Source organism: Musca vetustissima, unplaced genomic scaffold (assembly GCF_032173495.1).
Source record: "Musca vetustissima isolate MV318-11 ecotype Yass unplaced genomic scaffold, APGP_CSIRO_Mvet_v1 utg52412, whole genome shotgun sequence".
In the NCBI taxonomy this organism is placed as follows: domain Eukaryota; kingdom Metazoa; phylum Arthropoda; class Insecta; order Diptera; family Muscidae; genus Musca; species Musca vetustissima.
Genome location: NW_026874930.1, coordinates 17,726 through 30,328, shown reverse-complemented (window position 1 = coordinate 30,328; position 12,603 = coordinate 17,726). Strand labels below are relative to the sequence as shown.

The 12,603-nt window shown below is 31.4% G+C and overlaps 4 protein-coding genes across 4 annotated transcripts; 3 read left to right on the top strand and 1 right to left on the bottom strand.

Moving 5' to 3' along the window:
- Positions 1 to 931: 931 nt before the first annotated feature.
- Positions 932 to 3,386, top strand: LOC133337431 (ganglioside-induced differentiation-associated protein 1-like 1). Its single transcript, XM_061545655.1, has 4 exons — positions 932 to 1,066; positions 2,388 to 2,580; positions 2,651 to 2,833; positions 2,896 to 3,386. The coding sequence occupies exons 1-4, from the start codon at positions 932 to 934 to the stop codon at positions 3,384 to 3,386; spliced, it is 1,002 nt and encodes a 333-aa protein (XP_061401639.1).
- Positions 3,387 to 3,849: 463 nt separating this feature from the next.
- On the bottom strand, positions 3,850 to 6,287 carry LOC133337430 (acyl-coenzyme A diphosphatase FITM2). The gene is made up of 2 exons (XM_061545654.1): positions 5,779 to 6,287; positions 3,850 to 4,532 (listed from the first exon to the last, which is right to left on the bottom strand). The coding sequence occupies exons 1-2, from the start codon at positions 6,272 to 6,274 to the stop codon at positions 3,850 to 3,852; spliced, it is 1,179 nt and encodes a 392-aa protein (XP_061401638.1). The 5' UTR covers positions 6,275 to 6,287.
- A 1,445-nt stretch (positions 6,288 to 7,732) lies between these two features.
- Positions 7,733 to 8,395, top strand: LOC133337424 (transmembrane protein 70 homolog, mitochondrial). Its single transcript, XM_061545649.1, has 2 exons — positions 7,733 to 8,119; positions 8,183 to 8,395. The coding sequence occupies exons 1-2, from the start codon at positions 7,733 to 7,735 to the stop codon at positions 8,393 to 8,395; spliced, it is 600 nt and encodes a 199-aa protein (XP_061401633.1).
- Positions 8,396 to 8,782: 387 nt separating this feature from the next.
- Positions 8,783 to 9,983, top strand: LOC133337429 (ubiquitin-related modifier 1 homolog). Its single transcript, XM_061545653.1, has 5 exons — positions 8,783 to 8,817; positions 8,876 to 8,943; positions 8,997 to 9,078; positions 9,795 to 9,843; positions 9,903 to 9,983. Exons 1-5 carry the CDS (start codon positions 8,783 to 8,785, stop codon positions 9,969 to 9,971), a joined length of 303 nt encoding a protein of 100 aa, XP_061401637.1. The 3' UTR covers positions 9,972 to 9,983.
- Positions 9,984 to 12,603: the final 2,620 nt, after the last annotated feature.

The window sequence follows — 12,603 nt, the reverse complement described above, 5'->3', positions numbered from 1 at the left end:
TATTATCTTCGTCATCATTTATTTCTCTTATCTAGTCAGTTATTTATCTCATTATGTTGCTCAATTCAGGCTCTCTAAAAATTTGAAATGAAAACGTTTTTTCTTTACATGCAATATTTGTTTTTTATTTCATAGAACAATAATTAAACCTCGGAAGGGTATAAAATTATTCTACCCAGCCGAAAATAACACTATTTTTAATTCATTACTAGTTTTCCTTTTTTATTGTAGGTGCGAATTACTAGAGCAATCATAACAACCTGTAGTGGTAAGATTTGCATGAGCATCACAGTCATCGTTTCAATATGATTGCTGCTGTTGTTGTTGTGTAAATTAATAGCAGATGATACGAAGATAATTTTTCCGAAAACTAAAGTTTTAAATTTTCATTATCGTGTTTTCTCCAAATGTATATTGCAAATCACAGCGCCAGTAAACTTGAGATCGTCATAGTGTTTGCACGATTCGTTGTGTTAATATCTAAAATATCTAGCTACCTTAAAGTACACACATACTATCTATCATCATCCCGACATTGGGTCTGCCGTATTGTCGTATTTGGTAGCAAGCATTCGTGTCGGTAGTCAAATGCTAGTTAAAGGTCTTAAAAATATCTACGCATAGCATGTGATGGGAAAAATTTGTTAATAAACTGCATACACAGCGACTGTGTACCGATACCCCACTCACACACATACTCAGCTATAGACATACTTATTTAATAAATAAATAATAAATAAGTTCTTTTAATACCATTTATCTTGAGTGACAAACTAAAAAAAAAGTGAGAAAATTTACGCTTAACAAATTAGTACGAAGAGAAAAACTCGACTAGACAGTGCAGTGTAATTACCGTTATACATTTGAAAAAAAAAACATAAAAAATATTACAACAACCACCTTGCTTGTAAGGTGGTAAAGTCGATTCAAAATGAGTGTAAATCCTAACGATCCCAATAACAACAATGGCAATAAAATCAAATCACTAAAGGATTTTAAAGCACCCCAATTCAAGGATGACGAATTGGTCGTCTATGTTCATCCCTATAACTTTCATTCCCAAAAAGTATGTTTAAACGATAACTAATGCAGTTGAAATATATTTAACGCAATGTTTGCATTTTGTCGTACAGTTAATTTAATTAAATTAAATAGACTATTTTGTATGTGTCTTATCATGTGATCTCAATGGTTAAAAACAAAGTTTGTTTTCGGCGAGATCAAATTTACGTTTATGCGTTTGTGTGGGTTAAGTAGTTGTATATTAGGGTGTATAGAATTGAAAATAATGGTAAAATATTTTATTAAGGTAAAAAATGTGTGTAATCATTAAAATATGTTTATATTGTGAGATTTTGCTATGCCTTTATCTAAAATAGTAACATGTGTAATTAGCGCAGCAAAAAAAAAAAAAAAATTAGGGGATTCTCAATTTCAAACTTCGACTATCAATTAGTTATAACTTTGCATATATGTATTTAAAGACTAAAAGAAGATGAAAATAAATTGATAAAAAATCTGTTGTTGTTTTTTGTAATTAAAGAAATGCACTCTTTTCGACGGCGGGCATGATTGCCGATCACCGGAACACCCGAATCTCAAAATTCCAAAGCTGTTAGAAATACTGGTACTGGTATGTACTAGGATTATTGACTTCGCTCAAAAATTAGCAAAATAGCGGAACTAGGAATATAAACCCTTTTTCGGACTCTTACTCTATACAATATAACACCCGGCTGACACTTGAATCCAACCAGAACATTTTCATTTATAAATAAACAAGTAAAAAAGTGTCAGTAGGAGTTGCCCACAGATATATATCCTCAGCCAATGGTTTGCGGAGGTTTTATTATTCGCTTTATATGAGGTATATGTTTTTCCGATTTAATGTTAATCTAATCAGTTATTCAATTCGCCTTAAATTAAATTTACAATACATAAAATATTGAACGTTTGATCTAGGCTTGGTAAAGATATTAGTTGGTACAAAGTTTTATTTCAAATCTAACATTCTATTCGCCTGATATTGGATTTATAAATATGAAATATTTTCACCATTTGTGGAGAATGTACCGAAAAGAATGGGCGGATTGGTGGCATCTTCAGCCATGATATAGACTTGTTATAGATAATAGGTTGTGCAAAGTCTGGTTCAAATCGGGCATTCCATTCGCCTGATATTGGATTATAAGTCTTCGGACTTTAATTACGTTTGGAAGAAATATTACGATGTGCAAAGTTTGGATGGATGATTTTAGACCAGATTTTAATAAAACTAATTTGTATGCATTCAATTAATCATTCAATGATCGACAAAATACAAATCATCTTTCAGATATATCAGAAACAATATACTACATTATGTTCTTATTTTCCAACCATTTCAGGTTCTCTTATTGCTGTACGAGAAAAATATTGACTTTACACCCTATGTAGTGGATTTGCTGAATGGCGAACAATATTCCGAATGGTTCCTAAATTTAAATCCCAAAGCCGATGTGCCTGTATTACAGGATGGTTCCGTTGTCGTACCAGATTCGGTGCATATTATCAATTATGTTGAAAATAAATTCCATGGAGGTAGTACTCGACAATATCAATATATAATTATCATTCTTACAATTTATAAAGATTATTTTCATCATTACAGGCGATTATAAGACACTGAAACCTAAACGCGGCAATCCATTGGAGGATGAAAAAATTCAATTGTATGATCAAATATTGAATCGTTTACCAGTTGGAGCCTTAAGTTTGGGATCATTTATACATGATGATTTGAAATTGGTACCCAAGCCACCATTTATTGGACCAATTCGCAAGACATGTTTAAGTAATTATATACAATTTGTCTATGTACTTGTTATGTTAAATTTTTAATGTTTTTCTTTCTAGAAAATAACGAGAAGGTACATCAATTACTTAAAGAATCCATAGATCGGGCAGAGGACCACAAAATGGCCTTGCTGCGTAAATTGGATTTACAAGAACGTAGAAAACGTCTCGTCTATTCACGTTTAGAATATCAAAAGATTCTGGATGCCATTCAAAATGTATTGCGTTTCGTTGAAGATGACATGAATGCCAATAGCCACAGAGAATGGTTGGTGTCCAATGATTTCTGTATGATTGATGTATGCTTTGGTTTGCTATTGTTGCGCCTATATCAATTGGGCTTTGAAAACTATTACTGGTCCTACGGTAAACTGCCACGCGTTGAAAGTTATTTTTTGCGCTTTAAGAAACGCCCGTCGTACGATAAACTAATGCCCAGCAATTTTGAAATACTCAAGGACATTTGGCAAATGACTCCATCGAATTATATAATTGGCGCTGGAGCTGGTGTTTTGGGTATGGCTGTTTTTGCTGCATTTGCTCACAAATAAAAAAAGCAACAATTACAAATACAAACGTACACATTCACACGCAAACAAAATAAAACACACAAAAAAGTATTAATAAAAACTGAAACACATTTAAACGTGATTTAATTATTAACCATGTAATGAAACCAGTCTACACAAAAACTTTAAAGAAAGTAGGAAATAATGGTAAGGGTACAAAATGAAAAATAGAAATAATAAAAATAACTTACAAAAATATAATAACAATTATAATCATTACTACACATTCAAATATATATTGCACTAGTTTTGTTGTTGTCCTTATTGATATGTCATATCCCACAGCAGCCACATGGTACATATGTCATGATAATTAATATGTTTGAAATTTTTGTATCGTAGGAGTCATAAAAAATAGACAAACTTTAAACTTTATTACATTTATAAATGTTAGATATCAAAAACCATCAAATCATCTATCTAGCACCAGTTATTTTACATACAATTATATTGTATCATTATTTAAATTCGAAGAAATTTGAGAATTGTAATTTCCAGTTTTCGCACTTGTATACAAAGGCATTCCCATAAATTTTGGAATTTGATTTGGACTAGTTGTGTTGCCACCATTTCCACCTCTTGAACCGCTACTTGTGGTGGCTTTCGTTATACTGTTCGTGCGCTTAAAAACAAATGCATCTTTATTATCACGTTGATAAAAGAAATCGCCACTACCGGCTGGGTCGGGCAATACGGCCGATGAACGATACCAGAAACGATATGTAAAATACCATGTAAATATGGCAATAATACCGCTAATAAATTTCTCGATCATACGATGATAGTACAACATAGTGCCCACCAACATAACATCCCATAACAGCTGCAGAGCAGACATACCAATGAAAAGTATGCGAATCACTGGTGTCAAACGTTCATAAAGGAATTTTAAGTTTTTCATTTGTTCTTCACTCAGATTACGTAATGGATTTGTACTGGATGGTTCGGATATTGAACGATCATGTAGTTCATTGCGTAAATGTTCCTTAATCGATTCCCATTTTACTATGGGGCGAGCCTCTTCGATCAGCACCAGGCTGGAGTGTATTAATATGAACGCATGGCCAGATATATCAAAACCGCTCCACAAGTGACCAGCTTTCAGGCAGCTGGATTTTGTTTGGAAATCTAATAAAAAGAAACAAGTTATTTAATTGTGAAAGAAAATTTGTATTAATCTATATAATAATTGATCTGTTCCCGTACTGCAAGAATGTACTAGATTTTACTATCATAAAGGAAAAAAGTGTTATCGTAGTAAAAAATAGTAGATTCTTTTAGTACGGGAGCAGACCAAATAGTAAATAAAATATCCAATATCATTTTACATTATCGATTTTAATAGTAAAGAAAGTATTATAACTTATGATATTTAGCTAATTCTGAATTCAATTCTAAAAAATACTAAAACATACAAATTATTTAAAAGCTATTTCGGTTATAAAAGCCATGACTACGGAAGTCCTGATTTCGATGGACATTTTAAAAATAACGAGAATAGGGGTTCAATTTAGTTCTTAAAATTTTTTAAGCTCTCTAATCATAAGGGCAAAACTTATTCTAGAAACAGAAATTGTAGCATGGGCGGGCACAATTAGGTACACAATTAGACTTGAATGAATTTGGTTCCCAATGACACAACAACAACAATACTGATAGCACGGAGGAAATTTAATTTTATTTAAACTTTATCGATATAGAATTTTAAAATGATTTCTATCCTTATTCCATGAAACATATATATATATATATATATATATATTAGTTTTTGAAAACCATGTGAAAGATATTTTCCGATGTATATAATCCATTGAAGGACAAGCCTGTAGCTTCTTTTGCAATATTAAAATATATGAAATATGAATACAACAATTATTACAAAGGGAAGTATAATCTAATCAATTGTGATTACAATAAAAATTAATAAATTAAGTAAACGTAATATTTTTATAAAAATGATATTTGATTTGCAGATAAAATATATTAAATTCTTTATTATCTTAACCTTAGTAAATATGTTGACCAATGTACGTACATTCTATAAGAATTCATAACTTTTAATTTGAACAAAAATTTACATTCAAGGAGAACAGTTCATTTTAAAACCATTGTCGATCATTTGAAACGCAAGGGATAAGGGTCGTCTTTAATTATCATTTTCTTATCTAAATATATTTATTCTACCAATTTATGATTTATCACAAATGACTGAGATCAAGTTTACTTAAGGAGGGATATGATATATATATATATATATATATATAACACTTAATATTTAAATAAATCCCATTTATTCCCTTAAACATAAACTAAAATCTAATGAAACATTATTCACCAGTGCTAAGATAATTAGTTACTTTTTGTCAATACTCACTTCGTACAGTACATCTTCCATATGATGTTTCTATAATATTAAACAACTTTGTCCAGAAGAACCAAAAGAATGTGGCAATAACGATACGGGGGGCATGATGACGCAATAATTTCTTCATATCACCACAGCATAGAGTATACGATGTCATAAACAAGAATGGCACAGTAAACAACAGAGTCCAACCCCAACCGATTTTCACAAAGTAAACATTAAACAAATTATCCGATCGAGCAAAATACGTTTTAGGAAATGGTATAAAATCGCCAATCAATGAAACAATAAACAAACTGCCCAAATATAGGGCCACCTTTAAGTTGGTATCGAAGAATATGGTCTTTTTGCAGACATGCATGATCATCATAACGAATATTTCACGTATGCTGGTTGGGGCGGCTGTGGGTCGTGTTCCTTTCGCTTCCGACCGTAGAACATCTGGACCACCCGGCCGGAAATTCATATTCGGCTGGGGACGTATTGGTCTACGTTTTGTTGCCATTCTCCGTCTTTTCAAGCACTTTTTCTTCGACTGCCTGTTGTTGGCAGCAAGACAATTTTGAGAAATAAATTTGGCCAAAACTATTTACTTATGGTTGAGAAAAAGTGAAAGTGACATTTGTTGATGGCGAAGATGATCGTTTTGTGTCAAAGTTCACACAAAATACTGAAACTAGTGTTATTTTTTAGAATCGGCAAAAATTGAATTAATTCGTTGAATATTTGTTTGCATTTGTCATTCACAGTCGGTAGTTATTAAATATTCGTTTTTTCTTTTACACAATCGGTCTTTATTTCAATTCGATTTGATTTTCAATATTTATTATGAAAAAATTCCAAAATAGCTTAGGGCCTGTTGTAAAAATAAATATCATTTCACCTGCATATTTTATTTTGGGATATTCTGCTGTCATTTGAAGGGAAATTTCATAACATGTGATAAGGGTTGCCAGAGTTTCTCTTAAAAATCCAATAATTTCCAATGTCGTACGACAGATTAGTTGATCAGGTATTCAGTTTGTTAGTAAAATTGGAATACAAAATTAGATATTCTAACAAAATTAGAATACCACAATAATCCTACACCAACAACTTTAATGTAGAATGAATGAGGTAATCCTCAGTATCGTGTGTTCCTAGGTAGTTTTTCTTTTAACAAGCTTCCAATTTTCTGATTTCCAATTGGTGGTCATGGGAAAAAACTGGATTGGGAAATTTCAGTATAAAAATGTAAACCAAAAAAACTTTCTAACAACAAATTTGTATGTGGTTTTTGTTGTAGTAACTGAAATACCAATGTATTTGCTACTTCTGACTCCCCTGTATCCAAATTGTACGGCTCAAAAGAATAATTGCTTGGGTTTTATCGTCAGGAAACATCATCGTGAGTTGCCACATAACTCGAGCGAATATGGCCTTATTGACTAAGGACAGTTCAAGTATTACGTAAGAAATGAAGATAATAGGAAGTGGGGGGGGGAAGGATCATCGCTTCTAATACATCTGATTATGTAATACTTGAACGGCCCCAGGTCATGCGATTTGACAATTAAAAACCAACATTCGTCAAATTTCGGCTGTGATACCGGCCAATATGTGACAAATGGTAATTAATATGAAACGTGTGCCTTATGTACCACCCTGTAGTTTCGATAAAAATGTAGTCTCGTTAGTAACGTAGCTAATTTGTTTTTTTTTTTGGACCAACAGCTGTTTTGACCCGTCTACTTGCATGATTATTTAATAAATATTTGTAGTGTCAAGATTTAGTTGGAAATTTCATCAGGGTTTTTGAAACAAAACAATAAGCGAGAAAATGTTGGCATTACGTACTACCTTACGCTGTAATGCTGCAGCATCAAAATTAGTTCGGAATACTACAACATCCATCAAATTCCTTCAATTCAACACATCCAAATCATTGACAAATTGTGGCGTTCGGAATATAGCCACTCTTCATATGCCATCCCAACCAGCTTTGTTGAATGGTCAATTAATTCAAAGGAGACAGTATGCCACAAATACGAACAAGGATGATACGAACACAGAATCCCTACAACGTGTCTACTATGGTTCATTGGCACCCAGAATGAAAGCTGTAAAGTTTTTCTCTTTGACCACTAGTTTTGCCGGTCTTGCTGCCCAGCCAATATTAATGGAACAGGGTATGAAGTTAGGTGGCACGGGAATGGCTGTTTTCTTGTGTGGCTTTGCCGGATTCTTTACATTTGTAACACCCTTTCTGTTGCACTTCGTTACCAAGAAATATGTTACAGAGATCCATTATAATCCTCAGACGGATGAATACATAGCCACAACAATATCAATTATTTTGCAAAAAATTAAGGTAAACTAATGTCTTCAGTACGGGAATAGGGATTAATACATGATAACCTTTGTTTTCTTTTAGACCAAATTTAGGCCCAGTGATGTTAAAGTTCCCGAGGTACCTGGAATGTTTACCTCGTTCGTGGTGGACGGTAAACCTCTATTTGTGGACCCAGCCTTATTTGATGATCCAGAGCATTATGTTCGTATTATGGGCTATGATAAACCCATTGATTTTAAGCTAGAAACTACAAATATATCAAATGAAAGCGACAGTAATAAATTAAAGAAATAAATTGACACATATATATGTAAATCGTTTTGTTTGGTTATTTCTGAGAGCAGGCAGTACTTTCCAAATTGTTTGCTTATGTTTTTAGCAGCATGTGTTATAAACAGCTGTTTTACATGTGATTGTTAAAATGGTAGCCAGATGAGATAGAGTTTTCATAATTGTTGGAATTTAATTGATTTTCATCATAGAATAGTAATAATTTATACAAAGTTTCTCTCGTTTTTAGCAATTATCATAACACAATTTATTTTTCTTTAAAAGTTAATCAATAAATATTTGTTTAAAAGTGCCATTTTACCGGCATATACATGTGGCAACACTATTGCCACAATATCATTTGTAAATAAAAACAAAACATTTAGCACATTTTATTTATTTTTATTCATCATGACTGACGGTCTGAAGATAATCCTCGAATTCAGGTATTGTAAATCTTCGTTATTGTAAAGAATGTCTTATTGTTTTATTACTTTTCAACAGTGCTGGAGCTGAGCTGCTTTTCGATAATATCAAAAAACGTGAAATCACTCTGCCCTCAACAGAAAAATGTAAGACATCATTTTTAAAGCGTGGAATGCCATGAGTAATGTTTTTATTCCAGGGACTATACGTAGTTTATTGAAATGGATGAAAGAAAATATTTTGCGTGAAAGACCAGAATTATTTATTCAAGGGGATACTGTGTAAGTATATGTCAACATATTCAGCAAAGTAGGAAAATAAAAGGTATGTGGGAACTGTGTTCAGAATCATTGTTCAGGTACAAGTCTAAAATCCAAACATATATGTATATGTATATTACAACTATTTCTTGGATGGGATACATCGTTTTAAGTTTTGGTGTATTCTCCATATAAGGACGTGTGCTAAAAATATTTGCATACATTTTCAAAATAAGTCCCGCCGTGTTTTCGATATTTTAAAGGATTTTATCAAATCCAAACAATGTGGTTGTAATTTGGAATTCCGGATTTCGAAATATGGTAAAAAATTTTTGCAAAAATATATTTATTTAGCCCCATATAAAATCCAGCCTAATTTTCGACATTTTAATTTTTTTTCATTGAGGTTGCCCAAAATGTCTAACAACATTTTGGGTACTCGAAGGATGAAACGTCTCATAATTTGAAATTCCGTGCTATTGAAGAGTGAAAACCATATCTTCAGAAATATTTAATTAAGCAGACGCGTAAAACATCTGACCGTCTGCCCATTATAAATTGTAATCAATGTCCATGTCGGATTATTTATTTGTTTGTCAATGTATTTTACAAATTTATAAAATACTACTAATATAAAGGGAAAGATTAAGTTTACATACATGTTTTTCTTTTAAATATGTCGAGTTGTTGACCGACTATTTAACATTGTAAAATTATGAATATTTTTTATATTTCAGACGACCAGGAATTTTGGTATTAATAAACGATACCGATTGGGAATTACTGGTAAATAACTTAATTTTATTACTAAAAATTTCCTAATTTTCCTTTTACTATTTTACTAGGGTGAATTGGACTATGAATTGCAGCAAAAAGATAATGTTTTATTCATTTCTACATTACATGGAGGATAATCGGACTAAACAACGATATTTTGTATAATAATATTATAATAACAATTTTATATACAGTTTATGTTACTTCTGTAAATTTCCTACGTTTTAATAAATGTCTCACATAAGCCTAAAATAAATTAAAAACAAGGAAAAAGTCTACGGAAAAAGGTATATGCTTATATCAAATAATTTACCATCTTTGGACAGATACGAGAAGAGGTTACCTCATAGACCCCATCTTCGGATAAGATATGCAAACAATGAATTAGCATATGACGATGTTTAAAGTTTCGATGAAATTGGATATTCCGTTCGCTGCATATGAGATTAACATGTTTTAAAAAATTTGGCCCTTTATTATGGAGATCCAGCAAGGGGTGGACCGATGAATCCGACCGTCTTATATTACAGAAGCATGATAAAAATATAATATTTGCAGCAAAATGTTGACCATTTTGTGTGAGAGGTAACAGAAGGAGTGAACCAATGGGACCCATCTTCGAATTAGATTTATATTTGATAGAAATATAATGATGTGCGTAAAATCCGACATTCCATTAGATTAAAAACTGGATTTTTTGTTGACCCCATCGTGGGGGAGTTTTTAGATAGAATGGAAATAATTGTCCCCTCGTCGAACTTGATTAAGTTTTAGTAAAAATACGACGATGTTTGTAGAATTTGCGTCAAATCTGATATTCCATTCGCATAATATTTGATTAATAAAATTTGGTATTTTTGTCCCTTTTGTGGGGGAGGTACTATAAGGAATGCGCCAATAAGTCCCATCCTCCATCTTGGTAAAATTATTAGGTTGTGTAAAGTTTGGTTCAAATTGAATAATTCGTTCGCATGATATTACAAAATGAATTTTCAGCAAAAATTTGAACATTTTCTGTGAGAGCTACAAAAAGGAGTTGACGCATATTCCCCATCTTCTAACTTGATTTAACTTTGAAATATATATTACGATGTGCAAAGTTTAGATGAAAGCAATTACTCCCTTCGAGATTATCGTGCGCACCAGCCGGCCAGACAGAAATTTTTAAATGGACTACAAATTGTCTGAAACGGATTTGGCTCAAAGAAATATGAGGTTTAAAATCAATATTTTGATAAGGCACATATTTGCGTAGCAAAGTTTATATACCCTCATTAGCCATACCTCATTCTAGACTCAATCCAATACGGATATGCAAATTTCTTAAAAATCGAAAAATGGGGTCTACGTTTTTTACATTACAAAATTAAAAATAATAATAATTGATATTAAAAAAATCTTTGAACGTTTGGTTAAAGCTAACACAAAAAATGATTTAATATATTTATCGAACATACATAAGTTACATGAAAATTACTTGACTCCGACAAGTAGACTCCGATAGACACAGGGCCGCCAAAATCGACAAATACATTCTTTTTATTGTAAATTAAAATAGGATCAAAGATGAAAATTTTCAACAAATTTAATCCAAATCTATTATACTTGGGTTACATATAACCAGTCGTCTTTACCAAGGCCTATATAAGGTCAGCCAGGAAGCGAATTCATAGAGAAAACTTATGTTTAACGTCAATTTTTTTGCCTAGGCGAAAACTATTTGTCTTTAAATAAAAAAAAAACACAACAAAAATGTTCTTTAAAATCTTGAAATAGTCCAAATGTGCTTCACAAAGACGATATAAATTAAAATTAAATTGAATGTTGACATAATATTAATACATATTTTCGTTTTTACCTCTAACATAATTTTGTATGTATGTGTAGGTATCAAGTGTTCATGTGTCATGTAGACTACCTCACACATCTTATATTTAAGGAAAACCTTTGATATGTCTTCGTATATGTAGCACGCTTTCAAAAATAAAAAGATCTACTTAACGTTCGTGTAACAATTTTTTCTAACTCGTATGCAAAAAATTAATTTTATAGGAAATTACTAAGCAATTTTTTTTTGAAAAGTAAAAATACACCTCCAATATATGTTTGTTAAACATTTATTTTATTTGAGTCACCCAGTATATTCGTCGCAATATCAAATATATTGATCATCTGGCAATATTTAATAATATAGTTTGAAAATCATAGATAATTTTAGATCTCATTGCTTTCAATATGAGCGTTCATAATTCTCATATGCATTTTTGTCGTAATACGAAGTATATATACTTTGCGAAAGTCCAAATTGTGACATGGCGTTTGTATGAAGAAACATTTTTAACCCTTAATTTCTCGTGTGGGCCTTTGCCTTTGGTAAAGGGACGTAATTCTGATATAACGCCCAAAATTCATTTATTATGTTATTTTTAACTACATTTTGGATTCACTTTATTGTTCAATGAGAAAGCTGGAATAATAAAAATAAATTGATATTGAAACTATGGTATTCATTTCACTATCCCTCAAATTTATAACCCCAATACATAAAAAATACATATTTATTATGTATTATTAACTTTATTTGCAAATTTATTTATTATGTAGAAATTTCTTTTGTATATAAAACATTCGTTTAAAATTATAACTATATTTCGAATCGGATATATCGTATTTTGTTTGATTTTTCGAATATATAACTAGGGATCTATTGATGTAATTTACAAAAGTGTGAATTGAAATAAACAAAATCTTGTGATAAGAAATATATTA

Excerpts from the sequence above, each read along its gene's own strand:
- LOC133337431 (XM_061545655.1), top strand. The coding sequence starts at position 932 with ATGAGTGTAAATCCTAACGATCCCAATAACAACAATGGCAATAAAATC. Across the intron at positions 2,581-2,650 it reads TGAAAATAAATTCCATGGAG|GCGATTATAAGACACTGAAA; the intron begins GTAGTACTCGAC and ends TCATCATTACAG. Across the intron at positions 2,834-2,895 it reads AATTCGCAAGACATGTTTAA|AAAATAACGAGAAGGTACAT; the intron begins GTAATTATATAC and ends TTTTCTTTCTAG.
- LOC133337430 (XM_061545654.1), bottom strand. The coding sequence starts at position 6,274 with ATGGCAACAAAACGTAGACCAATACGTCCCCAGCCGAATATGAATTTC. Across the intron at positions 4,533-5,778 it reads TGGAAGATGTACTGTACGAA|ATTTCCAAACAAAATCCAGC; the intron begins GTGAGTATTGAC and ends TCTTTTTATTAG.
- LOC133337424 (XM_061545649.1), top strand. The coding sequence starts at position 7,733 with ATGCCATCCCAACCAGCTTTGTTGAATGGTCAATTAATTCAAAGGAGA. Across the intron at positions 8,120-8,182 it reads TTATTTTGCAAAAAATTAAG|ACCAAATTTAGGCCCAGTGA; the intron begins GTAAACTAATGT and ends GTTTTCTTTTAG.
- LOC133337429 (XM_061545653.1), top strand. The coding sequence starts at position 8,783 with ATGACTGACGGTCTGAAGATAATCCTCGAATTCAG. Across the intron at positions 8,818-8,875 it reads AAGATAATCCTCGAATTCAG|TGCTGGAGCTGAGCTGCTTT; the intron begins GTATTGTAAATC and ends ACTTTTCAACAG. Across the intron at positions 8,944-8,996 it reads TCTGCCCTCAACAGAAAAAT|GGACTATACGTAGTTTATTG; the intron begins GTAAGACATCAT and ends TTTTTATTCCAG.